This window comes from Aquarana catesbeiana, linkage group LG03, assembly GCF_042186555.1.
Source record: "Aquarana catesbeiana isolate 2022-GZ linkage group LG03, ASM4218655v1, whole genome shotgun sequence".
In the NCBI taxonomy this organism is placed as follows: Eukaryota; Metazoa; Chordata; class Amphibia; order Anura; family Ranidae; genus Aquarana; species Aquarana catesbeiana.
In genome coordinates this window covers 113,502,131-113,529,426 of record NC_133326.1, presented here as the reverse complement: position 1 = coordinate 113,529,426, position 27,296 = coordinate 113,502,131, and the positions used below count along the sequence as shown (strand labels likewise).

General features: G+C 43.7%; 1 protein-coding gene across 1 annotated transcript in view; it reads left to right on the top strand.

The window, feature by feature from the left end:
* Positions 1–27,296, top strand: part of SCAMP2 (secretory carrier membrane protein 2) — a 57,355-nt gene that overhangs the window by 1,833 nt on the left and 28,226 nt on the right. Inside the window, exon 2 of the mRNA XM_073619020.1 lies at positions 16,994–17,074. Within this exon, the coding sequence (XP_073475121.1) occupies positions 16,994–17,074 (81 nt within the window). The remainder of the gene's footprint in view (positions 1–16,993; positions 17,075–27,296) is intronic.

Genomic DNA, 27,296 nt, shown 5'->3' with positions numbered 1-27,296 from the left:
GAAGTGCTCCCCCTAGTGATACTTATTATAAAGCAGTGACCCCCCCCCCCCCAGTGATCTGTATGATAATGCAGTGCCCCCCCCCCCCAGTGATCTGTATTATAATGAAGTGCTCCCCCTAGTGATCTGTAGTATAATATAGTGCGCCCCCCCCAGTGATCTGTATTATAATGCAGTGCTCCCCCTAGTGATCTGTATTTTAAAGCAGTGACACCCCCCCCCAGTGATACTTATTATAAAGCAGTGCCCCCCCCCCCAGTGATCTGTATTATAATGAAGTGCTCCCCCTAGTGATCTGTAGTATAATATAGTGCCCCCCCCCCCAGTGATCTGTATTATAATGCAGTCGTCCCCCCCCCCCCCCCCAGTGATCTGTATTATAATGAAGTGCTCCCCCTAGTGATCTGTAGTATAATATAGTGCGCCCCCCCAGTGATCTGTATTATAATGCAGTGCTCCCCCTAGTGATCTGTATTTTAAAGCAGTGACACCCCCCCCCCCAGTGATACTTATTATAAAGCAGTGACCCCCCCCCCCCCCAGTGATCTGTATGATAATGCAGTGCCCCCCCCCAATGATCTGTATTATAATGAAGTGCTCCCCCTAGTGATCTGTAGTATAATATAGTGCCCCCCCCCAGTGATCTGTATTATAATGAAGTGCTCCCCCTAGTGATCTGTAGTATAATATAGTGCCCCCCCCCAGTGATCTGTATTATAATGCAGTGCCCCCCCCCCCAGTGATCTGTATTATAATTAAGTGCTCCCCCTAGTGATCTGTAGTATAATATAGTGCCCCCCCCCAGTGATCTGTATTATAATGCAGTGCCCCCCCACCCCTTGGATCTGTATTATAATGTAGTGCCCCCCCCCCCCCCAGTGATCTGTATTATAACGAAGTGCTCCCCCTAGTGATCTGTATTATAATATAGTGCCCCCCCCAGTGATCTGTATTTTAAAGCAGTGACCCCCCCCAATGATACTTATTATAAAGCAGTGACCAGCCCCCCCCCCCCCCCCCCCCCCAAGGATTTGTATTATAATTATAAAGCAGTGCCCCCCAAGTGATCTGTAGCATGGAGCAATGGTATAGTACCGGTGTATGAAGAGAAGTGTCTCTACCAGTGACAGATGTACTATAGACGGACAGGTGGCATTTTTACAAAGTGTATCTGAGGAAAAACATTTTTTTTTTCATTTTGGAGAGAGGTGAGAGTGTTTTCTTTGGCTGTCTCCCTGCTGGATGGATTCCCTCTCTCTTTGTCCTGGTGATCATTGTCCTTAGGAGATAGTTCAATGTTTTATGTTGTCACCAGCAGAGATGAGCTTGGGTCTCCTCCGGACTCGTCACTATCCGCACTTCCATTCTGTCCCTTTTTAGGCCCAATCAGCTGCAGGCCGGGTCATTCATTGCCCCACAGCACATGTAAACAAAGGGTCGGGATGCTGGTGATGTCAGAGCCCTTATATGGATACATGCCTATATTTAGCCAATAAACTTTCATCTCAGTCCTGTTGATCTTCTTGCTCCAGCTTTGCCTGCCCATCATTGTTCTGGTGAAGGTTGGCCATCCCTGCGCAGTGTGTGTCGGTACAGACACTTGTAGACTCACCCGGGGCGGCTGTGACATGGTGACATCATGGGGGCACAATAACAGATAATATCACATAAGGATCAGCAGGCTTGATGTTAGTGAAATCTGCATGTTTAAAAAGACTGAAAACAACACTTTTACCATGTTAGTCTATATGAGATTTGTGTGATTGGGTTTAGATTTATTTTAAAGGAAATGGCTGATCTCTTCCTATGAGGAGCATATCATTGGATATTGTGTGGGAAGAATATGAAAAGATAAGTACACCATTCTACAATACTGAACACGGGTATATTCAGTATAACGCAGCGAATGTGACATTCACCTGACTTTCACTGCAGATGTGTCTAATACAGTGACTAATATTTCTAAACCAATTACACATATTTTGTTTTACTCATACTAACCACTTGCTGCCACTGCCAAGGGCTCTTTATCAGGATCTAAATGGTGGGTGGCGGGGTCAGGCCTTCCACTTGTGTGACTACTGTGATTGGCTGTCACAGCGAACACATGATTGGAAGCTCCCAATTGGAAGTATGCATCAGGAGCTGCCCGTGACAGCTTAGTTCCTGGAAGGAAAGAAAATTGCATAATCTATGACCTGCCTTCGTCATCTTAATGTCATAACTGTTTAAACAGTCCAAATTGCACAATTTCAATTTCTAGACGTCTCATCAGTTTGGATACACCGCTATCTAATTCACTTAGGACGGCCATAGACGGTTTAAATCTCAGCTGGTTCAGCAGGAATCAGCCTAGATTCAAACCATGTATGGGCAGGCTGAATGTATCCAAGTTGATCGATCAATCAACTTGGGTACAACCAGCCTGCCGGATTTTACACAATTTTACAGCTGCCATCCCGCCGGGAGATTTAAAAATCTGTCTGACTGTTTAGATGTTGAACTTTAAAAGCAGTGGCAAGCCTGCTGATCTCACAGGTTTGTTAAAACGATAGAACACTGCTGCTTTGAAAAATCAACATCAAAACAGTCTGACGGATTTCAAAATACTGAATTTCACTGTATAAGCTGAGTTTACTGTTAGAAATAATTGTGAAATGCAATACTGCAGTGCGTGTAACAAGATGTCTGCTTTCAGCCTTCTCAATGTATCCTTACTGTGGACGAGTGAGGGGTGTAGCAAGATGGCGGCAACAGAACGTCAGTTCCGTTCCAAAATCTGACGGTTCACCTAATCTGACGAAACACTGACAACGGGCTGTGACTTGTCATGCGATTTAGTACTGTCAAATTGCACTGGTGTGAATGAGGGCTAATGCGACCGAACTGGTCCGACGGAACGAATCCAGTGGACAATCCGACCGTGTGTGGGCTCCATCTGACCTGCAGCGGACTTTTTCGGTCGAAAATCTGACGGACTTTAGATTTGGAATATGTTTCAAATTTGTCCAACGGACTTGAGTCCGGTCAAAAAATCCGCTCGTCTGTATGCTAGTCCGACGGACAAAAACCGACGCTAGGGCAGCTATTGGCTACTGGCTATCAACTTCCTTATTTTAGTCCGGTCGTACTTCATCACGTACAAATCCGTCGGACTTTGGTGTGATCGTGTGTAGGCAAGTCCGTTCGTTGGAAAGACTGTTGGACCTTTGTTGCCGAAAAGTCCGCCCGTGTGTACAGGGCATAAGGGTCTTTGCGCACCATAGTGATGTGTAAATCACAGATCTTCCAGGCAGAAAGTTCCTGTGCCAAAAGCGCAAGTTTGGTCTGGACGATGCGCAGTGCCCAAATATTCAACTATGATCTACTATCCGAGGAGGTGGGATTTACACACCCATGAAGTACTGATCAGTAAGTTTTTTTTTTTTTTTTTTTCTGATCTAAATGCAACATGAGTTTACTAATATTTACAGCCTGTGTGTACAGACCCATTAAATGCAATGAGCTGCATTCAGACCAATAAAAATAATTCCTGAACTGCTACAAATGTGGCGTATTTGGCACTTGTGTGCAAAGTCCCTTGAAGTTCTTATGACTAGTTTGCACAGATGGTGTATATGGCAAGCCTGAGATCATAGACCGTTTAAGTGACCTGATCTTTGTATATGGCCAGATTTACACCAGAGATGGCCAAAAGTCAGACTACCAGAATATAATTCTAGCATTTCCTGATTAACTGGATTTAAAGCTAAAAATGTTTTGGCAACACTAATTGCGTCATTCCTGCCTCCATTCATAGGCCTGCCTTGGGTGAGAGGGGTGAATGAGGTCAGAACCTATGGTATGTGTAATGGGACACGATGGGTGTTAGGCTGCCAAATTTCTCCTGGGCTTCATAGAAATTATGAAATTCTGTTTGATCCCATCAGCTCAAGAAGGCAGAGGAAGCAAGCTTAACGGAGAAGAACATTTTGGGAAAAAAGATACCTTTTTACACATAACTGCGTATTATTTTTTTTTTTTTTCCCAGTTCAGTAAACCCTAAACAATTTAAAATTGACTGAAACAACTAAAGTCTATCGGCAGTCACAGTCATCATCATGTGACAGTGTCACAGTCCATATTTCTGTATTTGTTTGGATGAAGGAAGCAGTGACATCGGTCATTCATAAAGCAGGAATGCAGGATATAATCGCACCCAATACTCGTGACAAGCGTCCTGATACTTCAATGTTTGAAGCCATGGAGGGGAAATTTTGAAAAGAATGTGCAGAGTAATTGGAATGGATTGCACCAAGAAAGTTATTCATTCCCTTCTAATGCTGTTCTTCATGTCTTGTGATATAATCTATGCACTTATGATGAGGATGATGATATATTGTGTGTATGTATATATGTGTATATATGTGTGTGTGTGTGTGTGTGTGTGTATATGTGTATATATATATATATATATATATATATATATATATATATATATATATATATATATATATATATATATATATATATACGCGCGCGCACACACACAGTGGGGAAAATAATTATTTGATCCCCGTACGTTTGCTCACTTACAAAGAAATCAAAGGTCTATCATTATTGTCATAGGTGTATTTTAAACGATAGAGACAGAATATCAACCAAAAATTCAGAAAAAAAAGCAATGACAGATGACACTGTCAGGTGGCACTGGCAGGCAGGAGGTGGCACTGATTGGCGTTGGCACTGGCAGGCATTGGCAGGTGGCACTGATTGGCACTGGCAGGTGGCACTGACAGATTTCACACTGAGCCGAGTGTAAACTGTGTGTAAAACTAACAGAGAGGAGCTGTCAGAATTGAGCTTAATGTTGGGGTGGGTGGGACCCAGCAGCTATCAAACAGCAGCCAATGATTGTTGGGGCGGCTGGGTCTCTCGCTCTCGTCAGTTTCACACACTCAGCGGCTCCATCAAGCGAGGGGAGAAGGAACGGCGGCCAGTGTTAAATATCGGTCTAATTTCGATAATCAGCCCATGCTGATTTATCAAAAATGGCCAAATATCGGCCGATATATGAGAAAAGTGAGGGATCAGCCCTGAACTACATGGGAGGAGCTGGTGAATGATCTTAAGGCAGTTGGGACCATAGTCATCAAACAAACCAGTGGTAACGCAATACGCCGCCATGGATTGAAAACCTGCAGAGTCTCCCTGCTCAAGAAGGCACATGTGCAGTCCTGTCTGAAGTTTGCCAGTGAACATCTAAATGATTCGGAGAAGGTGCTGTGGTAAGATGAGACCAAAATTTAGCTCTTTGGCACTAACTCGACTCGCCGTGTTCAGAGGAAGAAAAATGCTGATTATGACCCTAAGAACACCATCCCTACAGTCAAGCACAGAGGTGGAAACATTATGCTTTTGGAGCTGTTTCTCTGCTAAAGGTACAGGCCGACTTGAATTGAGGGACCATGTATTGTAAACTGTGGCCCGGAAGGGGGGGGGGGGGGATGTGGCATTTTGCTTGCCTTTATCCGGCCCTCGGGGCACTGTTCCTCCCACTGACGCCAAGGATGGGGCACTGTTCCTCCCACTGACGCCAAGGATGGGGCACTGTTCCTCCCACTGACGCCAAGGATGGGGCACTGTTCCTCCCACTGACGCCAAGGATGGGGCACTGTTCCTCCCACTGACGCCAAGGATGGGGCACTGTTCCTCCCACTGACGCCAAGGATGGGGATTGTTTACTCCCACTGGGCACAGTAGGCCCCCCTAAAGTCTGAAAGTCCGTAAGCTGGCCCTTTGTTAAGAAAGTTTGGAGACCTCTGGTTTCGTTTATTTTATGGAATCATGTATAACAACTCCCACACATTTAATGAATTGAATTATGTGACACACATGCACTATGCACTGCTGTCAGGCATTTCACAGAGCCTGCCTTCTGAACTACAGAGATGCTGAGAGGAGGGGTTTAAGGAGGCAGTCAGTACAGAAATCAGTTTGCAGGCAGCATGGTACCATGGGATATATAGTCCTTGGAAATTGAAAGTAAACAGCAGAGGAAAAGCTGCAAAGCATGCAGGGAGGAAGTTGTGGCCAGAAGACAGACAGCACTCACAGCATGAAGGGAGATTTTTAAGCTTATATTGGATTTTAAAATATTACTATTGTTTGTATTATTACAATGTTAATGTTGTAAAATGAAAGTGCTGTGACTACAGATCTTAATTTTTGATGGCTCTTTTCAGTTTTTCATTGTCTCTAATGCTGAAATTGATTATTACTCCAAATAATGCTCATTATAAGATAGTGAATTTAGTATGCGGTCTTTTTAATTAATTTACCCCTGGACTTAGATAGAGATATCTCTCTATCTGAGGTCCACGTGGAATCCCATAGCTTTATACCTTTTATACGGGATGTTTTGCCAACTCTTAGATGCCTTTCCTGCTGTCATCAGCATTTTTGAGAGGAAAAAAAAACACATGATGCATGAAACGCACTAAGGCAGCACTCACATTTTCACATGAACAAGCATTCCTGCTCATATTTCAGTTGAGCCATTTGCACGTGATTTTGCGTATGGCATAAGGCCAGTTTATTCATTTGAATGGGCTGCCTTATGCAGGTTTGTCGCCCAAAAAAATAGCTGCTGTTTCTTTTTGGGTGATAGGCTTCATGTGAGGTGTGTTTGCCACGCGATCCTGTCACATTGCGCATGGTGCAGCGCCTGCCACATAATTTGGAATTTTTACGATCCTGCCACAATTTCCAAATCATGAAGTGTGAATGAAGCCTCAGGCGCATTATGCACCTGGGCTGTAATTAATTTCATTGGCCAGAAAAATTTATTCTGGTCATTGAAATAATGTAATGCTCAAATGATAAACGTGCCTATCGTTAACGCTTGTTTAGATATGTTTGCACACGCCAAGCATTTTCTCTGCCAAAACACCGCTGCCCCTGGATGTGCTGGCAGTGGGAGGTTTTTTTTTGCCTCTAAACACCTATGTGTGTATGGATATATAGGCTAACATGCAGGAGCGTTTAGAGGCAGAAAACAACCACGTTAAACTGTCCAGTGTGTATGAGGCCTTTCTTGCAGCAATCTGACATAACCTTTTAAAGGGGAACTCTAGTGAGAGAGAAAACGTTTTTAATCCAGTTACATTTTCATTAAAGAAACTCATTGAATATATTTTTGTTGTAGCGCTAACATAGTTACCTACAGTGAGGGGGAAAAAAAGTATTTGATCCGCTGCTGATTTTGTACATTTGCCCACTGACAAAGAAATGATCAGTCTATAATTTAATGGTAGGTTTATTTTAACAGTGAGAGACAGAACAACAACGAAAATATCCAGAAAAAGACATTTCAAAAAAGTTATAAATTGATTTGCATTTTAATGAGTGTATAATAAGTATTTGATCCCGTCTCAAAACATGACTTAGTACTTGGTGGCAAAACCCCTTGTTGGCAATCAGAGGTCAGATGTTTCTTGTAGTTGGTCACCAGGTTTGCACATATCTCTGGAGGGTTTTTGTCCCACTCTTCTTTGCAGATCCTTTCCAAGTCATTAAGGTTTCAAGGTTGACGTTTAGTAGTTCGAACCTTCAGCTCCCTTCACGTAATTTCTATGGGATTAGGGTTTTAAGATTGGCTAGGCCACTCCAGGACCTTAATGTACTTCTTCTTGAGCCATTCCTTTGTTGCCTTGGCTGTGTGTTTTTGAGTCATTGTCATGCTGGAATACCCATCCACCACCCATTTTCAATGCCCTGGCTGAGGGAAGGAGGTTCTCACCCAAGATTTGACGATACATGACCCTGTGGTCCTTTTGATGCAGTGAAGTTGTCCTGTCCCCTTAGCAGAAAAACACCCCCAAAAAAGCATAATGTTTCCACCTCCATGTTTGATGGCAGTGATGGTGTTCTTGGGGTTATAGGCAGCATTCCACCTCCTACTCCAAACACAGTGAGTTGAGTTGCTGCCAAAGAGCTTGATTTTTGGCCTCATCTGACTACAACACTTTCACCCAGTTCTCCTCTGAATCAATCAGATATTCATTAGCAAACTTCAGACAGGCCTATATATGTGCTTTCTTGAGCAGGGGGTCCTTGTGGGCGCAGCAGGATTTCAGTCCTTCATGGTGTAGCGTGTTACCACTTGTTTTCTTGGTGACTTGGTCCTAGCTGCCTTGAGATCATTGACAAGATTCTCCCGCATAGTTCTGGACTGATTCCCCACATGCTCATGATCATTGAAACTCCACAAGGTGAGATCCAGTATGGAACCTCAGACAAGGAGATTGACAGTTTTATTGTGTGTCTTCTATTTGCGAATAATCGCACCATCTGTTGTCACCCCATTCCAGCCTTGTGTAGGTCTACAATCTTGTCCCTGACATCCTTGGACAGCCCTTTGGTCTTGGCAATGGTGGAGAGACTGGAATCTGATTGATGGTTGCTTCTGTGGACAGGTGTCTTTTATACAGGCAAGCTGAGATTAGGAGTAGAGGTCGACCGATATATCGGCCGGCCGATATATCGGCCGATATTTGGCGTTATTTACTTAATCGGCATCGGCCGATTGTGCTGATAAAAAAGGCCGATTGTAACTTCAGCCGTGACTTGCAAATGACTTCTGTAATAGAAGTTAATGCAAGTTGCCTTAAGTTATCTGTGAAGTTTTCTTCTCTCCTCCTCTGGGCAGCCTGCCAAATCTGATAAGATGATACATTTGTATCTTTCAGGTTCTTTTTATCAATAGACTGAACTCCGTGGAGAAGTTTTCAGTTTAACCATTTAAAGACTAAATCTTTTCTGACACTTGTTGCTTACAAGTAAAAATCCTGTATTTTCTGCTAGAAAATCACTTAGAACCCCCAAACATTATATATATTTTTTTAGCAGAGACCCTAGGGAATAAAATGGTGGTTGTTGCAATATTTTATGTCACACGGTATTTGCGCAGCGGTCTTTCAAACGCAATTTAAAAAAAAAAAAATACAGTAATGAATTAAAAAAAAAACCTAAGCAGTAAAGTAAGCCCATTTTTTTCGTCCAAAAGTTTTGATTACCTGTTTTTGTGTATTTAATATTTAAGATAGTTTTTTTTTTTTTTTTTTTTCGTTTTCTAAATTATACATACAAGTGAACTGATTGGAGGTTTGTTTTGTTTAATGTTTAAATGAAAAAAAATTTCTGTATTACTTAAGGTTGCTTTCACACTGGAGCGGGCATGCGTTGATGGTAAAACGCTGCTAGTTTTAGCGGCGCTTTACCGTCATTTTAGAGGCGCTATTCGGCTGCTAGCGGGGCGCTTATAACCCAGCTAGCGGCCGAGGAAGGGGTTAAATGCGCCCCTGAAGCGCCGCTGCCAAAACGCTTTGCAGGCGCTTCGGCAGCGGTGCACATTCATTTCAATGGGCAGGAGTGGTGGAGGAGCGGTATTGCACCGCTCCAAAGATGCCGTTTGCAGGACTTTTTTTTACATCCTGCCAGCGCATCGCCTCAGTGTGAAAGCACTCGGGATATCACACTGAGACTGCAGGGGAGCCGTTTTACAGGCACTTTACAGGCGCTATTTTTAGCCCAAAAGCACCTGAAAAACGCCCCAGTGTGAAAGGGGTCTAACTGTTAGATTTTATGAGATGAAGGGAAAAAAGAAAAAAAAAAATCGGCCAAATATATCGGCCCAAAAAAATCGGCATCACATATCGGCCATCGGCCACCGCGATTTCTAAATATCGGCATCGGCATCGGCCAGAGAAAAACCCATATCGGTCGACCTCTAATTAGGAGCACTCCCTTTGAGAGTAGGAGAGTTGGTGTCGCACTGATTGGAATGGTGCCATTGCTGTGACTTGTCGTGATTTGACCTGTCAAATCGCTCCAATGTGAATGAGGGCTAAGTGCTGAATCCTCTGCATTGTGTAAAAAGGCTGTTTGATACGGTCTTCTCTGATCTTCCCCTTCCCTTCATCTTCCACAGTCCCCAATCCATCTGCTGATAGTACAGAGTCTTGGGGGCACTCTGCACATGCTCGGTTTGGTGTGTATTGCTATTTTGTTTTTGTTTTTTTTTGTTTTTTGAGAGTGCATAAGATCAGAACAGGGCCAATCAACACTCTGCAGACAGAGGGTCAGGGGTCCTGCATCCTCATAGGACAGTCAGAGGAGAATGAAAACTCCCCCTACAAGCTTTAACCAGACACTGATAGAAGTCACAAGACTGTTATACTGCTGATGAGAAAAGGTATTTAGCAATTTATATTTACTAAAATAATTACATTTCCATGTTCTGTGTACTGTGGAAGACCGGGTATAGTGAATGCAGGGTCCTGGGTTTAGTAAAACTTTAAACCTTGTAGTGCATGGGTAGCCCCACTGCAAGGGAGCACAGGACGTTATCAGCTCACAAGATTCCTTGCAAGATCAACAGGTATTTTCTCAACTCAAGGGAGCATATTTACTTTCCCCGGAATTCAGTATATGTAGCTGAGAAACTATGTGGCCTCTTATGTTCACGACATGCATGCTTTGGAAGTGAACTTCTAGGCCTATTACATATTGTAATCTTACTTGTATGCCTTTTACTTATTAACCACTAGCCGACCAGCTGCCGGCTCGCCTGGGCAAATTGCCATAGCTGTATGTCACTCCTTTTTAAAAAGCCACAGCAGGCGCGAGCTCGCCGTGTGTCCCCGGAGTCAATGCTCGTGCCCGGCGGGCAAGATTACCTCCGTGCATCCACAATCGCTCGTGACAGAGTGAGAACTGGGATCTGTGTGTGTGTAAACACACAAATCCCGGTTCTCTCAGGGGAGAGGAGACAGATCGTGTGTTCACACTAAGCATGACCACGCAATTGTCAGTTAAAGCGACGCAGTGCCGTATCGCAAAAAATGGCCTGGTCAGGAAGGGGGCAAATCCTTCAGAGGCTGAAGGGGTTAGTTGGGGTAATGAGCTGAGCTGATTTGAGATGTGAGTGTGATGCCGCTATTCAGGGAGGCTGAAGTCACCACATCTCCAATGCAGGGACGGATATCATTGTCTGTCCTTAGGCCCCTTTCACACTGGGGCGGTTTGCAGGCGTTATTGCGCTAAAAATACCGCCTGCAAACCGCCCCTAAACAGCCTCCGCTGTTTGTTCAGTGTGAAAGCCCGAGGGCTTTCACACTGAAGCAGTGCGCTGGCAGGACAGTAAAAAAAGTCCTGCGAGCCGCATCTTTGGAGCGGTGAAGGAGCGGTGTGTTCACTGCTCCTAAACCGCTCCTGCCCATTGAAATCAATGGGACAGCGCGGCTATACCGCGGCTATAGCCGCGCTGTACGAGCGGTTTAAACCCTTTTTCGGCCACCAGCGGGGGTTAAAACTGCACCGCTAGCGGCCGAATACAGCCGCAAAAACAGCGCTAAAAATAGCACTGTTTTACCGTCAACGCCCCCACCCCAGTGTGAAAGGGGCCTTAATGCAGTTGGCAGTACAACCTCGCTGTGTTTCAGAAAAGCCACACACACTTTAAAATGGATGAGTCCAGCACTTTGGATGGGCTTCAAGGCTGGCCTACCCGGTTTAGCGTAGACTGGTTATTAGAGCACATTAGTCCTTCCCCTTTTTTTTTTTTTTTTTTTTCCCTTCATTCAACCATCAGTTTGAATGAAAAAATGATCCAATTCCCTCATCCACACATTCGAGGAGGATGGGGGAATCTCTCCCGCTGAGCTATTGTGTTCTGGTGGCTGGAGACTTCCCCCACTGCCAGAACACACTGATCAGCACTGCCGGTTGTATCCGGTGTTCTAGCGAATAGTGCCCTCCATCGAAAAGTGTCCACGCATGCGCAGCACAGAGGGGTACACTGAGGGGCGATATGGTGGCGTGACGTCACCATAGCGCCATAGCGCAGCATGTGTAAATCGTAGGAGGTATTTTTTAAATGAAAGATACCATTTGACAGGCAGAATTGAAAGCTATGCAAACAGCGGAGGGAGACCGTAGTTGTCAGATTGTGCCTCGCTGTTGCAGGGCGGGTTTACAGTGTGCTCAGGGTCGGGTTTTGCCTGTGTTGCAGGGTGGGTTTGCTGCATTGAACGGCGGTTTTTGCTAGTGTCTAAGAGCGGGTTGCAACACAGACAAACCCCGCCCTGCAACAGCGAGGCACAATCTGACAACTACGATCTCCCGCCGCTGTTTGCATAGCTTTCAATTCTGCCCGTCAAATGGTATCTGCCATCGAAAAAATCCCCCCCCTACGTTGTGTGCATGCGCTATGGTGACGTCACGCCAGCTAATCGGGAAATCGGCTGGAGTGGCCTGCCTTACTGTGCATGCGCAGGCACTTTTCGACGGAGGGCACTATTCGATAGAACACCAGCAGCACTGATCATGTGGAAGTTTTCCAGCAGGCTGGTTGTACAGAAGTCAGTAGATCAATATCTGTACAATCAGCCTGCCCACACATGGATCAAAATTTGACCAGTACCTGCTGATTTGGCCAAATTTCGATCGATCCATGTATGGCCTGCTTTGGGTATATCTCTTCTAAAACCACCATGACTGTGATCTTTTATTTGCTTTGAGGAGACTTATTATAAAAACTGGTAAGAAGGTAATAAACTGCCGTTTGATGGTAATTTGATATAACTGTGACTTGTACCCAAGTTTTCACCCTTTTTTATAAATTAAACAAAAGAAACAATAGAAGTCTTGCACAATGTAATTAGATCTCTACCTGAGAAGATGGCAGTAGACCAGGTAACCACAAATGTTTCAACAGCCGAAATTTGTGTGTATGTAAACATCCGTCCTAGTTTAATCATTTATCTGTTCATGTAATCACATATTGTCACAGAATACTTGACACCCTCATGTGACTGTGAGAGTCAATGGGAGGTTAGTACAGTTTTGTTTTTTATTTCGTTTTTTTTGGTACAAGACTTTTAACGGGCCTCTTTTCTGCATAGGACTTTTGGTACCTCCTGATTGAGGAGATGACCTTTTGGGTTCCAAATTCTGATAGAAAAGTCACATTCTGGTGTAGAAATTTGGTTAAAGACCCATTTGGAATTTAGGGGTAAACAAAATAATTTTTTTTTTTTTTTTTGTCAAAGCTTAATTGAACAAGCTGAAGTTTTTAAAGTGTTACTAAACCCAGGACCCTGCATTCACTATATCTGGTCTCCCACAGTACACAGAACATGGAAATGCAATTATTTTAGTAAATATAAATGGCTAAATACCTTTTTCTCATCAGCAGTATATAGCAGCCTTGTGATTTTCTATGAGTTCCTGGTGGAGCTCACTGCACTGAGCTGTCTCATGAGGCTGCAGGACCCCTGACCCTCGGTCTAGACAGTGCTGATTGGCCCTGCGCTGATCACATACACTCTCCCAAGAAAGGGGGGATAAAAAACCTCTCTAGCAATACATGCCAAACTGAGTATGTGCAGCCTGACTCCAAAGGCTTGGTCTTATCCGGACTTGTCAAGGGGGACAGTGCAGGGAGGGGAGGATCTGTGCATACAAGATCAAGCAGCCTTTTTACACAATGCAGAGGATTAACCCCTTAGGTTCCACAGTGAGTATAACGAGCATGCTTTACTGTATATACAGACTTATTTTACTGTTGTGGGTTTAGTAACATTTTAAGGCAGGTATACAGTATGTGTACATGTACTGCTTTGTCCTATATTCCTATGTGCTTTCTAAGCCTAGCTATGATGTTGAACAGGGTGCCCTCCCTCCCGCCCCCCATGACCGCTCGACGAAGTAGATCGTGTGTTAATAACCTGATTATCTTCCGCCCCACACACTTTCCTGAAACTAGCCAAGGCACGAGGAATGCAGAGAGATGGGAGGCCGATGTGCCTTTTCTCACTCTGCATTCCTCTTGCCTAGGGCAAGGCCTTGGAGCTGAAAATAGGCACCATGCCAGCTACGCTGTCCGATTGCTGCAGGGGAAGAAGGTTGTCCTGTCTGACCTCATAGCTCGGCTTACAAAGCACGTAGAAAATGTAGGTTAAAGTGCTTCATGTATGTCACCTGAGGGGCAGAATACTGAAAAAAAAACTGAAGTGAGAATTTCTTTAACTTCAGGTTTCATTTCTCTTTAAATAGTTAATTTGGACCAAGATGGCCCAGACAAACTATTACTAATGCATACGGCCGCTGTCATAAAATGTATCAGCTACACACAGTATTGTGATCTGTCAGGGATACAAGAACTTCCCATCCCATTACCGGAACAAAACTGAGGTGGGCTGAGCCCTGCTCAGCCATTCACAGGAAGCTTTGTATTTTGAATAATGAATACAAGGCTTCCTCTGGCTGAGGTGGGTGGATGACATCACAATCTCCACCTCAGCCAATCAGAGGAAGCCTTGTATTCATTAACCACTTGCCGACCTCCTCACTTACAAGTATGGCTGCAAAATGGAATTGCTGCCCTGGATCATGTATCTAAAACGTGATCCAGCACTTCCAGGTAGGGGGCGCGCGCCCACCACCCCGGCTGTGCTTTAGTCACAGCACAAGGCGATCAGTGTGTGTGTGTGTGTGTGTGTATATATATATATATATATATATATATATATATATAATGTATGTGATATACACACATACCCACACAGATGTGAACCTAGCCTTACATGACTGCTCTTTCTCTTGTGTAGGCCATTCTATGACCAATCATCTAGTAAAGAAATAGTTTGAGTTTTGTAAATTTGTTGTAAACATTTTTTTATATTTTCTGTAATGAAATATACAGTATAGAACTCTTAAAATTAACAACAAATGGGATTTTACTATGATTGTGCTTTTTTTTTTTTTTTTTTTTTTTTTTTTTTTTTCTACAATCTGTACAGGTATAAGTCTTGTGTGTTCATCGTGGCTTTGTATTACCAGTGTGTCTTGCAAGTCACTGGATCACTTCTGAGTCATTACTGGAGGAACCTGTTAAAGATGGGTGTGCCCACTTCATAGGTCACATTCTTCTGCCGTAGAAAATTCTAACCTACTGACCATTAATGCCACACCGTACCAAGAGAATCCATGACTTCAGGCTCATTTACACCACAATCCCTGGGTTCAGTGTGCAGCTTTGCATGCTCTTTTACATGCAGTTGAAATGCGTTTCCATCGTGTTTAGTTTGTGGTGCATTTTTTTATTATCGTCCTTTTTTTTTTTTTTTTTTTTTTTTTTAACAGCATGCTGTACTTTTTTTAATGCACATGTAAACTAGGCTAAATATATGCATTCTTTTGCATATCTTTACTGTGTAATCGAGCTCAAAGTTTGACGGTAGACAATTGCTTGACAGACTTGTGAGCGATCTTTTGTATAACATATTTCTCATTAAACAATAGCGGTTACTCTGCCACAGTCACATGTAAGAATCTCGAAAGCGTGCTTCCAGGTACAGGAAATACACATGTGTATTGTGAGTTAGATGATCAAGCTGAGCTCCAGGCAAATATACAAACACAAATGAAAGTAGCTTTATATTTCTTAAAGTGGTTGTAAAGATGTGGGGCCCACATGCGGACTGTTTGTCCATTTTTCGTCCATCCCTTGATGGATGAAAAACGGACATCAATGCATCTCTGTGGGAAAATGGATGATCATCCATTTACATCCGCTTTTGTCAACATCCGTTTTTTGGAACGGATCAAAGACCTATTTTTCTTCCGTTAAACGGATCGGAGGAAAAAATGGAACATACGTGTAAATTACATACCGTTTTTGCATGAAAACATGGCTCTGGGACTCTAGTGGTTAAGGACTGGAGGATGTAAAAAATGTATGTAAACTTTATTTGCTTTTTTCTTTGAACTGATGAAACGAATAGTTTGCATGTATGAAAGGAGCCTATTTGTTTTTTTTTTTTTTTCATCCTAATGTATTCCCTGCTTTAAGGTAAAAAACACCCCACTAATTTAATTGTTCACCCCCCCCCCCCCCCCCCCCTTCCCTAAAAAACACTTACCTAAGTCCTCCAATGATCCAGCACTGTCTCACCTGCAGCACCCTGCTCTCTCTCTTCCTGGGATCACCGGAGACAGTGAGAGCAGTGGGAGCCATAGGCTGTCAGTAAAATCCTGTAAGGAGGAAGCAAGGGCGTAGCTAAGCTGCACTGTGTGTGTCTGTGGATGCACACAGCCCAGCTCAGGAGTGCACCCACACAAGTGCCCCCTTAGTACACAGCCAGCAGAGAGAAGAGGAGCAGCAGGTAGTGCCAGCAGGGGACTCCAGAAGAGGAGGGAAGGGACTGCTCTATGCAATGCCATAGCACAGAGCAGGTAAATATAACTTCTTTTATGCTGCATAAAAAATTGCCTTTTTAGCATCAGTTTAATATACATAATTCATTGTTTTTAAAGGGTATCTCCACCTTTTGCACCTAAAGAAGAAAAAAAAATCCAAATCAATCCTTCCTAACAGCCTTCCTCGCTGTTTCTCTCCCGTGTGCATCTGCTTTTGTGTAACATTGTCCGGCGCCCACTGTTGCCTGTGTGCATCTTCCTATACTTTGAAACATCCGTACACAGCTCTGGAAGCTATGTAGATGTGTAATCTGTGCAATTGCTCCCGGCCATTAGTTAGCGCAGTCATGTGACAGCACTGACCAATGAGAGTCTCTTTTCTGAGACAAAAGAAGGAGCTCCTTGGTAAGTGCTGTCACATAAATTCCTAGCAGGCAATGCAAAGTGTCCACACAAACCCCTTCTTTTTTTTTTTTTTTTTTCTCCCCCACCCCCCCCTCCGAAATCTTCTCCATAGCACCCAGGAGCCCCAGAATCTGGGTATATGCTGTATGCAGGTTCCTACTTAGAGGTACAATTCATGTTTTGTTTGAAGGCAGCTAAAGCAAGTGGAATGTAATTTGGGAATCAGGTGGGGTCTGCATCACCTTGCTCCTTGACTTTGTATATGGTACTTGCCCAGATTCACACTGGACATGTATATCTCTGCCAGAAAACATAGTAAATCTGTTTCCCTGTGTTTCTCTTTCAGGATCCCTCGGTGACGCAGATTACTGCCAACAGCCATGGAGGTATTGAAGAGTTTAACCCCTTCACCGAAAGTTCACGGTTGGTGAGTATGAGTAATGCTGAACAACTCGTGATGTCAACAAGAGTGATATAACATTATCAAGTTTTTTAGTTTTGATGCACTTGTAAAAGGTAAAATGGTAAAAATGTGCCCCCCCCCCCCCCCCCCCTTTTTCTGCCTTGTCCAGTATTTTCCTTTCAATTTCCAGGCAGGAAAGGCTCAAGAGCTATACTATTACATAGGAGGGTTGGAAGAGGGAATCCCATTGGACATCTTCTTGTTCACTTACCGCATCTGTTAGATGTATAGAGTGATGGTCTTTGTGGGATGAAATCTGTGGATAACGGAGACGAGGATGACAAGGGACGTGACTGGAAGCTCTCTGGAGTCTGGTTTGCAGTGGTTGCTTAGAGAGCCTACCGGCAGTAGTGGGTCCCTTCTTTGTGGCTGCTGGATACCAAATTGGAAGTTCACAATAATTAACCTCCCTGGCGGTATGATTATTTCGGATTTTAGGTGCTGAAAGCGGTACCATTATTTTGCATGGAAATTTGGCGTTTTATATTGTAGGTCTGTAAATCTTAACAATAACACACTTAAATCTGTCCAAACCAGAGTCTAGTAGATATCCCGGGTATGATAAAGTTTGAAACACAAAAACATAAATTATAATATAATAAATAAAAATAAATAATTAAAAAAAATTTAAAAAAATAGTAATAAAATAAATTTCCCCACAATTCACTATCGCTCAATTCTGCAAGTGTTCTAATTTACTATCGCTGTTTTCTAGCTGGTCTAAAGCCACTTTTGACGTAAAGGGACACTTTTTGGTTGCTATGGACAATCTCCAGTTTCCAGGCAGAAAGAACAGTGTATATCATGTAAAACTGCATGCAGGGCATGGGCCAGAGCACTGGGGACAAAAGGGATGTGAAATCATTTCATACAGTACTGTACTCTGTAAGATTACAGTACTGTATGTGTTATGATTTTGACAGTTTTTTTGAATTTGCCGCCAGGCTCCGCCCCCGTGCGTCGCGACGCTCGCAGGGAACGGAGCCTGGCACGGAGAGGCTTCGGAGGAGGACGGAGCCCTCGGACACTGCGGGGGACATCGCAGGATCCCGGGGACAAGGTAAGTAACGCCGCCCCAGGATCCTGCAATGCGATCCCGAGTGTGGCTCGGGGTTACCGCTAATGGTACTGAATTTTAACCCCGAGCCACACTCGGGAATACCGCCAGGGAGGTTAAGTGATGCACAAACAGAAGCTTGATATGTGTGGTAAAAAAAAAACTCTAAAAGGATTTGTAATAAAAATGATTTGTTTTAATTTGTACTTTGGGTACTTTCATGAAGAGTCTTCTATGATACCACCATTAATGTTGATTGTAAGGTGGAGATTTAAAGCACAGTGGAGCCTAATCCTACAGTATGTTGGTCCCTAATCCTCTATCCTCTGTTTATTCTTTGCACTCAAAGAAAGTGAAAAATAGCTAGATGTGGAGAGTTGAAAGCAGCAATGACCCTCCGATACAAGTCATTTTTTTTTTTTTTTGAGAAGGGATTGAGGGCCAGTTCACACCAGATGCAGTTTTGTGCGCTTTTTTTCTGCACTAAAAATGCATGCACAGTGTTTTCCATGTATTCCAATGCCTCTAGTTTACACCAATGCAGTCAGTTCCAAACTAGAGGCATTGGAATACATGGAAAACACTGTGCATGCATTTTTAGGGCCAATTCACACCACAAAAATGCAGTCCGGATACGTTCCAGATTGATTTTTGCTTACATTTCACACCGCACGCAGTTCCAGTGCGTTTTTTGATACAATTTGCTATGTTCCAGTACAGTTCTGTGCATAAAAAAAAATGCAGCACGCTCTACTTTTTTTTTTTTTTTTCTGCATCGGAAACTGACTGCACTGGTGTGAACTAGAGCCTTTGGAGTACATGGAAAACACTGCATGCATTTTTAGTGCAGAAAAAAAGCGCACGGAACTGCATCTGGTGTGAGCTAGCACTTAAATACTTACTCGTTCAGATGCCTGTATTTATTTAAGAAAAATCTTTGAGACTTCCAAAACCGCTAGTTCCTTTCTTTTTAATGAACTTTACTTTTCAGTGGGCACAGTATATCCCATCAGACCTCGCTCTTCTATTGCAGTTTACCCCAGCTATTTTTAAAGAGGAATTCCAGGCATGGTATATTTTTACATAGTTTAGTTGATCCATCTTGCATCAATGTAACCATGTGTATACCATACCTGGCTGATGCCACTGGAAGCTGGAAATCACTGAAGTAGGCACTGCTACTCCAGCGATCTCCACTTGCTTCCGTGTCCCGTGCTGAGCAGCTGACTTACTGCATTGTAAACACAGGATGCTGGCCACTCAGAACGAGCATCATTTTCTGAATGCATTCCAAATATTCTCTGATTGGACGAGGTGGAGAGGTCGGGCAGCGATTTCACTCTCTCCATCTGGAGTAATATATATCCATTGTTACATTGGTCCAAGCTGAATCAATGTGACTATGTATAAAATATCCATATCTGGAATTATTCTTTTAAGATAATCTTTTAAGTCTGGCCAGGCCTGGGGGTCAGGGCTCCTCTTTAGGCTACATACCTTTTTTGTATAGATAAGCCTCCACATTTATGATGAAGATGAACCTGTGCTTTGTCCATGCAGGGTGTTTTTGTTTTTTGTTTTTTTGTTTTTTTCTTTGCTTTCCGTAAACCAACATAGCAAATGGGAGGCAAAGAAAGCTATGCTTGGCTAGAGAGGACTGCAATTAAATGAGCTGGCAGGGCACAACCAAGGCCTAGGGTCAACGGAGTAAGGCCAGGCATTCAGATTCTTAGCCAGTTGTTGCTTCTTTTCAAGGAACAATAGTCTCCTTATCATTGGTTCTGTTTTCTACATTTCCTGGTGCTAAGGATTATGTTCCTAAAAATGAACTAAAGGAGGTGAGAAATGTTACTGTATTTTATTTATATCCCTTCTATCACTTCCACTGGTGTTGCTGTTCTGTTTTCAGGCAGCGGGTTCATCTAAGTATAAAGGGTTTCCTGTTTCCTGTGGTCTTTTTTATCTAATGGGGTGTAAAAGAATCACATGCCGTTTCCATCAGAGTAGTGATGAAAATTTTTTGGTTCCAGTGATGAGCAGCACTGATCTCTTTAGAATGTATTGTGATGGCAGAAAAGAGTGTGTCTGCAGAAAAGCTGTGCTTGACAAAGCAGCACCAGGCCATATATACAATGTTATGGAAGGAAAGTGTTTGTCTTCAGCAGAGAAAGTTGTAGTAAAGGCTAAAGCCCCATACACACTATTAGATTTTTTGCAGATTTTTGTCTTCAGATTTACCAAAACCATGTAGTGCAAGGGCCTGCCTGATTGCATACAAATTGAAACTCTTAAGGTTTGACCTCCATATTATATGGTTTTGGTAAATCTGAAGACAAAAATCTGCAGAAAGTGGCTTCCCTGCCAGCAGAATACAACGATCACTGCTGGTGGCTTTAGCAGTGATCAGGTGAAAAAAGAGACAGATTGGTTATTCTGAAGTCAATCAATGGATCAGCTTCAATACAACCATAGAGGGATCCGGCCAACTTAAAGTGGTTGTAAACCCTCTTTTTTTTTATTTTTATTTTTTTATTTATTTTTAAATAAAAATAACATGCCTATACTTACCTGCTCCGTTCAATCCTCTTCTTCTGGGTTGCCCCGTCGGCGCTACAAGCCCCCCCTCTTCATTGGGTGCCCCCACAGAAAGCCATTTTCCATGGTGGCACCCATGCAGGCTTGCTCCTGAGTCCCGCTGCTGCGTTCATTGACACAGACAGCAGGACTCGGCCCCGCTCCTGTGTCACAGCTTTTGATTGACAGCAGCGGGAGTTAATGGATGCTGCTGCTACCAATCTGTCCAATGAGGAGTGCGACAGCGGCTGGGGCCAATACCCTTGTGCACATCACTGGATAGGATCAGGCCCAGGTAAGAAAAAGGGGGGGGGGGGGCTGGGGGGCACCTGCAGCACAGAAGATTTTTCACCTTCATGCAGGGTTTACAACCACTTTAAACAAGATCTGTGTACTTGCCCATGTTTAATCCAGTATGGATTGAAAAGGTAAGTACACCGAACCTTCCTTTTCTTATCGTACATCACGGGACACAGAGCCATAGTAGTTACTATGTGGGTTATAGGCCACCTTCAGATGATGGACACTGGCGCACCCTAAGACAGGAAGCTCACTCCCTATAAAACCCCTCCCACTACTGGGAGTACCTCAGTTTTTTCACCAGTGTCTAAGATGTTGGTCACGAGTAAAGATTTGCTATGCTGAGCTCCACTGGAGCAATCCTTGCTGGGGCTAACTTTGCAGCCGCATCCATTCAAAGTGTCTTTTTGGGCCAAATTGAATGGTACCCGGGCCTCGTGTCCAAAGAAAAAGGTTTTGCCTGTAATGCTTCTCTTTTTTGAGAGCTGGACCCCGGGATCCAGTACTTTGGTATTTTAAGCCATAAAGTTTTACTGACTGGGTGCTATTACAGGTTCAGGATTGTGGGTTCCCTGAGGGTCCCTGGTTCCTGAAGGTTTGTTAATGGAACCCACCGTGAAGGGTGAAGATTGGGTCTGTTGGTTTTACCACAGAAAACCCTGCGGTGGGAAAGGTAAGTGGAGTTTTTCCAAGGAATTTTTTAATTTTCTTATGAAATGTCTCCTTTAAAAAAGTAAATGTTGTCATTCCTAAGTGTCACCAGTGGGGGCTGTATGGAATACGTACCTTCTCATGCTTTGCTCAGAGATCACGCTGTGTCACAGAAGCAGCAGGCTTTTTTCTTCCGGCTAGCAGGCAGACCACCGGTAAGTTTGGGGGGTTTTGCTTCCACCAGGCACCCCCCACCTGGGCTGAGCTCTCCCCCTCTTGACAAGGCTGAGCATTAGGGGAGAGCTAAAAAACGATCGGCGATGCCGTTTTCTTTCACCGCCCCTACATGGTGGCGGCTTTCAGGTCTCCTCCACGCCATCCCTCCCTCACATACAAGCCGATCCCGTTGGATCGGAGGCTCACGCGGAAAAACTTTCTTTGAAAGAGAAGGGGGGATGCGATGGAGGGGGCGGGGCTTAGCGCGGCGTTGGTGTCCTCCAACGCCGGCGCGGGAGTGTGTTGTAAAAACTCCATTTGTGCTGACTGCAAGTTGTTGGAGTGACACAAGAGCTAAAAGGGGCATGAAAGAGGTTTGGTGACACAGGCATTTTCTATTTGACACATTTACTGTTTGCATCAGGCTGAGCATTAATAGCAGTGGCTGAACTATTGCTCAAGCAGTGGATACAATTTCTTCTGATAGAACCTCTGCTTTTGTGCATCGGGTTAAGGTCAGAAGGGGGGTTGAAACACCCCCAAAAAAGGGCTCAAAGAGTCTCCCTCAAGCTCTGAAAAGCCTACTCATCTCTACAATGGCATCCTCCCCTGAGAGGGGTTGGCTGGTCAGAGTGAGCATCAGGGTCATGAAATGTTTGCAACTGTTTTCAACACCTGCCCTGTTTATGTTACTAAAAAAGTATTTTTTCTTCAGCCATGATAGGATTGAAAAAAAAGGTTGGAGGCTTTAATCGCATCCCAGTGTGGGACAAAATGCGCCAGGTTCTCCTCCATTACCCAGGACCCTCAAACTGAGGAACTAGGGGCAGGAGAAGATGAATTCACCCAGGGGACCGTGGTGAGGCTAATGACTCCTCTTCTGAGGTGTTAAATGCGGGTGTACCCTTAACTGAGTGTTTGGGCTCGCTAAAGCCTCCTCAAGCTGTGCATACCTTTCCTGTCTATTCATTGCTGGAAAAGCTTTTTTGTTTGAGTGGATTACCCAGATAAGCAGTTTGTTTCACACTTTATCCTATGGTGGAGAAAATTCATTAAAAGTGGGGTATACCAGCAGTTAACGCAGCTATATCCTCTGGGAGTGGGAATAAGGTTTTGACTCGTCCAGCAGACAATGCTCACATGCTTAGGGATCTAAGGGATAAAAAGTTGGAATTCCTATTATTAAAAAAAAAAAAAAACACACTTTTCTCTGGCAGATTGAGTGTCACAGCCTGCACTGATAGTAATTGGTTAATCGTTGAGATACCAGTTTAAACAGGTGTTTTTAGGTTATCCTGCTCAGCAGGCTCAGGATCTGGCAAGCTACTAGCTGCTTTATGTTTGCAATAGTTGCGATCAGAGAATCTATCCTTTAGGCCTTGCGCCCTTCGCTAAGCACCATCCAAGAAGCTCCTTGCTAGTCTTCCTTTCGCGGTAGCTATTTGGGGATGATTTGGGTAATACATCCAAAGAAATTCTAGTGGAAAAAGTACCACTTTGCCATTTAAGAAAAGGAGTAAATGTATTTTCATTTTAACAAGCTTCTTCTCCTGTGCCAGGGGCATCAGCCTCCAGGCAGTCACAACAGCCTCCACCGTCAAGTTCTAAAGGTAATCCTCAAGGTCAATCCCAGGGACAGAAGAGGTCTTGGGGGAGGAAACCTACAAAATACTAAAGCCTCCTTATGAGGAGACCCCCCCCCCCCCCCCCCCCCCGCTCGCTTGAATAGGGGGAATTCTTCTGCAGTTCTCAAGGATCTGGCAGGAAGAGTGTCGAGACAGATGGGTGACTTAGTCAATAGCTCCAAGGTACAAACTGGAGTTACGAGAGTTCCTGTCTCCTCCTTTATCAGATCAAACGTTCCTAAGGATCCAGAGAAAGAGGTCTTTCTTTCAAGCATTGGACCATCTTTTGACAAAAAAAAAAATGATCATGGTGGTCCCCATGTAAGAGCAGAGGTTGGGGTTTGGTTCAAACCTTTTTTTCCAAAACCGAATGGACATTCTGGATCTCAAAAATCTAAATACAGTTCCTGAATATAACCACTCTTTATTCGTCAATCCAAACAGTTATCTCCATCCTACAAGTAGGAGAACTTCTGGCATCAATCGACATCAAAGATGCATACCTCCATGTGCCTATTTCCTTGCTCACTAGTAATATCTACTTTTACAAGGTAGAAAATCTTAATTTTCAGTGTGTAGCTCTGCTTTTCGGTCTAGCTACTGCACCTTGAGTGTTCTGGCCCCTCTTCTAGCCAGATTAAGGGCCCATGGTATAACAATTATGGTTTACTTAGATGATCTGTTCTTGATAGACCAGTGGGTAGCCCGCTTAGACCAAAGTATGGTCACCACATTCAACTACCTGGCATATCTAGGTCGGATTCTCAACCTAGAAGAAATCTTCTTCTTTAAAACCATGAAGGCTAAAATACTTGGGTCTGATCATAGATACACCCAGAAAAGGGTATTCTTGTCCCAGGCAAAGATCAGCGCCATAAAGAAACTGATTCAGGTGGTCAAAGCAAGATGAATTCTTCTATTCAGCTTTGCATTAGGTTATTGGCAAAGATGGTGGCTTCATTTGAGGCCATTCCTTATGCTCAGTTTCATTCGAGACTGCTGCAAAACAGTATCCTATCGGCTTGGAACAAAGGGTTCAAGCTATAGGTTCCCAATGTGTCTGACTCCAAAGCCTACGGCCACATCATCCTGAAAGCGCCCGATCTCATCAGATCTTGGAGGCTAAGCAGGGCCTGCATAAGAGACCGCCTGGAAATACCAGGTGCTGTAGGCTGGGTGCGCCGGAGCCTCAGTTTATGGTTAATAACCAAAAATCTGCAAAGGGGAAAATCCTTCCTTCAGTTAGCTGGGAAGTGGTAATAACACATGCCAACCTTTTTTGGGTTGGAGAGCCGTCCTGGAAGAGGCAACTGTCCAAGAGAAGTGACCCAGATCAGAAATGGCCTTGCTCATTAACATTCTAGAAATTCAGACAGAGCACCTGCTCCTGAGGGCCTGAATGTTCAGTTTACGGTATTGTCCTGCCAGGATTCAATCCAACAATGCCACAGCAATGGCCTATATTAATCACCAAGGGGGCACAAGAAGTTGTGCGGCCCAGAGAAAGGTGAATCATATCCTATCTTGGACAGAAAACAATGTACTTTCGCTATCGTCAGTCTTCATTCTAGGAATAGAAAATTGGCAGGCGGACTACTTGAGTCACCAGCAGTTGTTCCCCGATATCTATATGTCAAAGATGGGGGATCCCAGACATAGATCTGTTTGCGTCCAGGTTTAACAAAGAATTCACCAACTTTGTGTCAAGAACAAAGGATCTGCTAGAATGCGGAACAGATGCCTTGCTATTCCCGTGGAATCGGTTCTCGCTGATTTATGCATTCCCTCCTATTCTGCCTGCGTCCACGACTTCTTCACAGGATCAAGCAGAAAGGGAAGTCGTGATTCTTGTGGCCCAGGAAATCTTGGTATGCAGAGAATGTAAAGACGGCGGTAGGGGACCCATGGACCCTACTGCCACGGCCAGACCTTCTCTTGCAAGGTTCGGTATTCCATCCTACTTTGCAAACGCTAAATTTAACGGTTTGGCTATTGAGACCCACATTCTGGAGAAGCGTGGGCTGTCAGGTTCAGTGGAGTCTACTCTAGTTAATGCAAGGAACCCGGCCTCCAGAGTCATGTATTAGAGTCTGGAAGGCATATGTCTCCTGTTGTGAATCCAGGGGTTGGCATCCCAGGAAATATATCATATCATAGGTAGAATCCTTGACTTTCTACAGATGGGATTAGAAATAAAGCCGGTCTTGAGTACTATCAAGGACCAGGTTTCGGCCTTATCAGTATTTTTTTCAGCAACCACTTGCTTCACACTCTTTAGTTCGTAGCTTTATTCAGGGGGTAACGTGGCTTAAATCCTCCAGTTAAAGTGGTTGTAAACTCTCCCCCACAACTTTGTCCCATGTAAATAAGCATAAAAAAACCCTAATGAACACTGCTTGTAGATATCTCTTTACTTGCTTAGTATTGTTATCCTTTTTGTTCTTTAGAATGACATCACTGAGCATGCCCATATCTCCCCTGATTTACGGCACACTTTGTGTGCTTATTTGTCTATTATCAGGACTTCCTACAGCACAACACTGAAATCCCACGAGACTGCATAATCACTCAGAGCTTCCTACTATACCCCATGTGACCACGTGACATCACATGGAATGTAAACTTGGGCATCGGACAGCATTACTGCAGTCTTATCAGCTGAAGCTGATAAGACTGACATAGGCAAACACTAGATAATCGGCACAAGTAAATACTATGAAATAAAACAAGTCAGCTATAAGCAGGGTTGCCATAGAAACGTTAGATTGAGAAGGAGGCTTGGTTAACAGTACAATAAGTGCTCAATGTAGGGGCGGAAATACACTCTACTGTGGATTCAGAAAACAATACTTAAGATGGCGCTGCCTTACCCCTGGAAACAAGATTTTTAAAGTTTCTTTAAACAGTAAGTAATATGCGATATTTGGGCTGGATTACAGTCGCTATAGTTTGATAATTACTTATAATGGACTAAATGAAAAGAAGCATCAGCGTGGGAGAGTTTACTTCCTCTTTAAGTCACCCCTGAACCCTTGGGACTTGAATTTAGTCCTGTCGGCATTACAAAAACAGCCTTTTGAGCCAATACGACATATTCCCTTGATCCTTTTGACAAGGAAACTAGTTTTGCTGGTAGCCATATCTTCTGCAAGAACGGTATCCGAGTTGGCTGCTCTTTCTTGTAAAGAGCCATATTTAATTATTCACAAGGATAAGGTTGTATTGTGTCCTCATCCTAGTTAGAGTAGTCCTCGGGTAGTCTCAGGTTTTTATTTAAACCAGGATATTGTTCTACCTTCTTCCTTTTTTTTTTTTTTTTTTTTTTTTTTTTTTTTTCCCAGAACCCCGTTCTGCGGAAGAAAAGTCACTACATTCTCTTGATGTGAGAGCAGTCAAAATCTATTTAAGAACGACTGTTCAGATTTGAAAAACTAATGTTTTGTTTGTGTTGCCTTAAGGTCCTAAAAAAAGAGGACATGCAGCATTAAAATCTACTATTTCTAAATGGATTCGACAAGTGATTGTTCAAGCTTATGGTTTAAGGAGGAAAGTTCCACCTTTTCATATTAAAGCACACCCCACTAGGGCTGTCAGTGCTTCGTGGGGGTGCATCACCAAGCTTTCATGGTTCAAATCTGCAAGGCCTTCAACTTGGTCTTCGGTCCATACATTTACCAGATTTTATCAGGTGAATGTAAAAAGGCATGAGGATATCTACTTTGGGCGTAGTGTGCTGCAGGCAGCAGTATAACTCCTCTAGTCT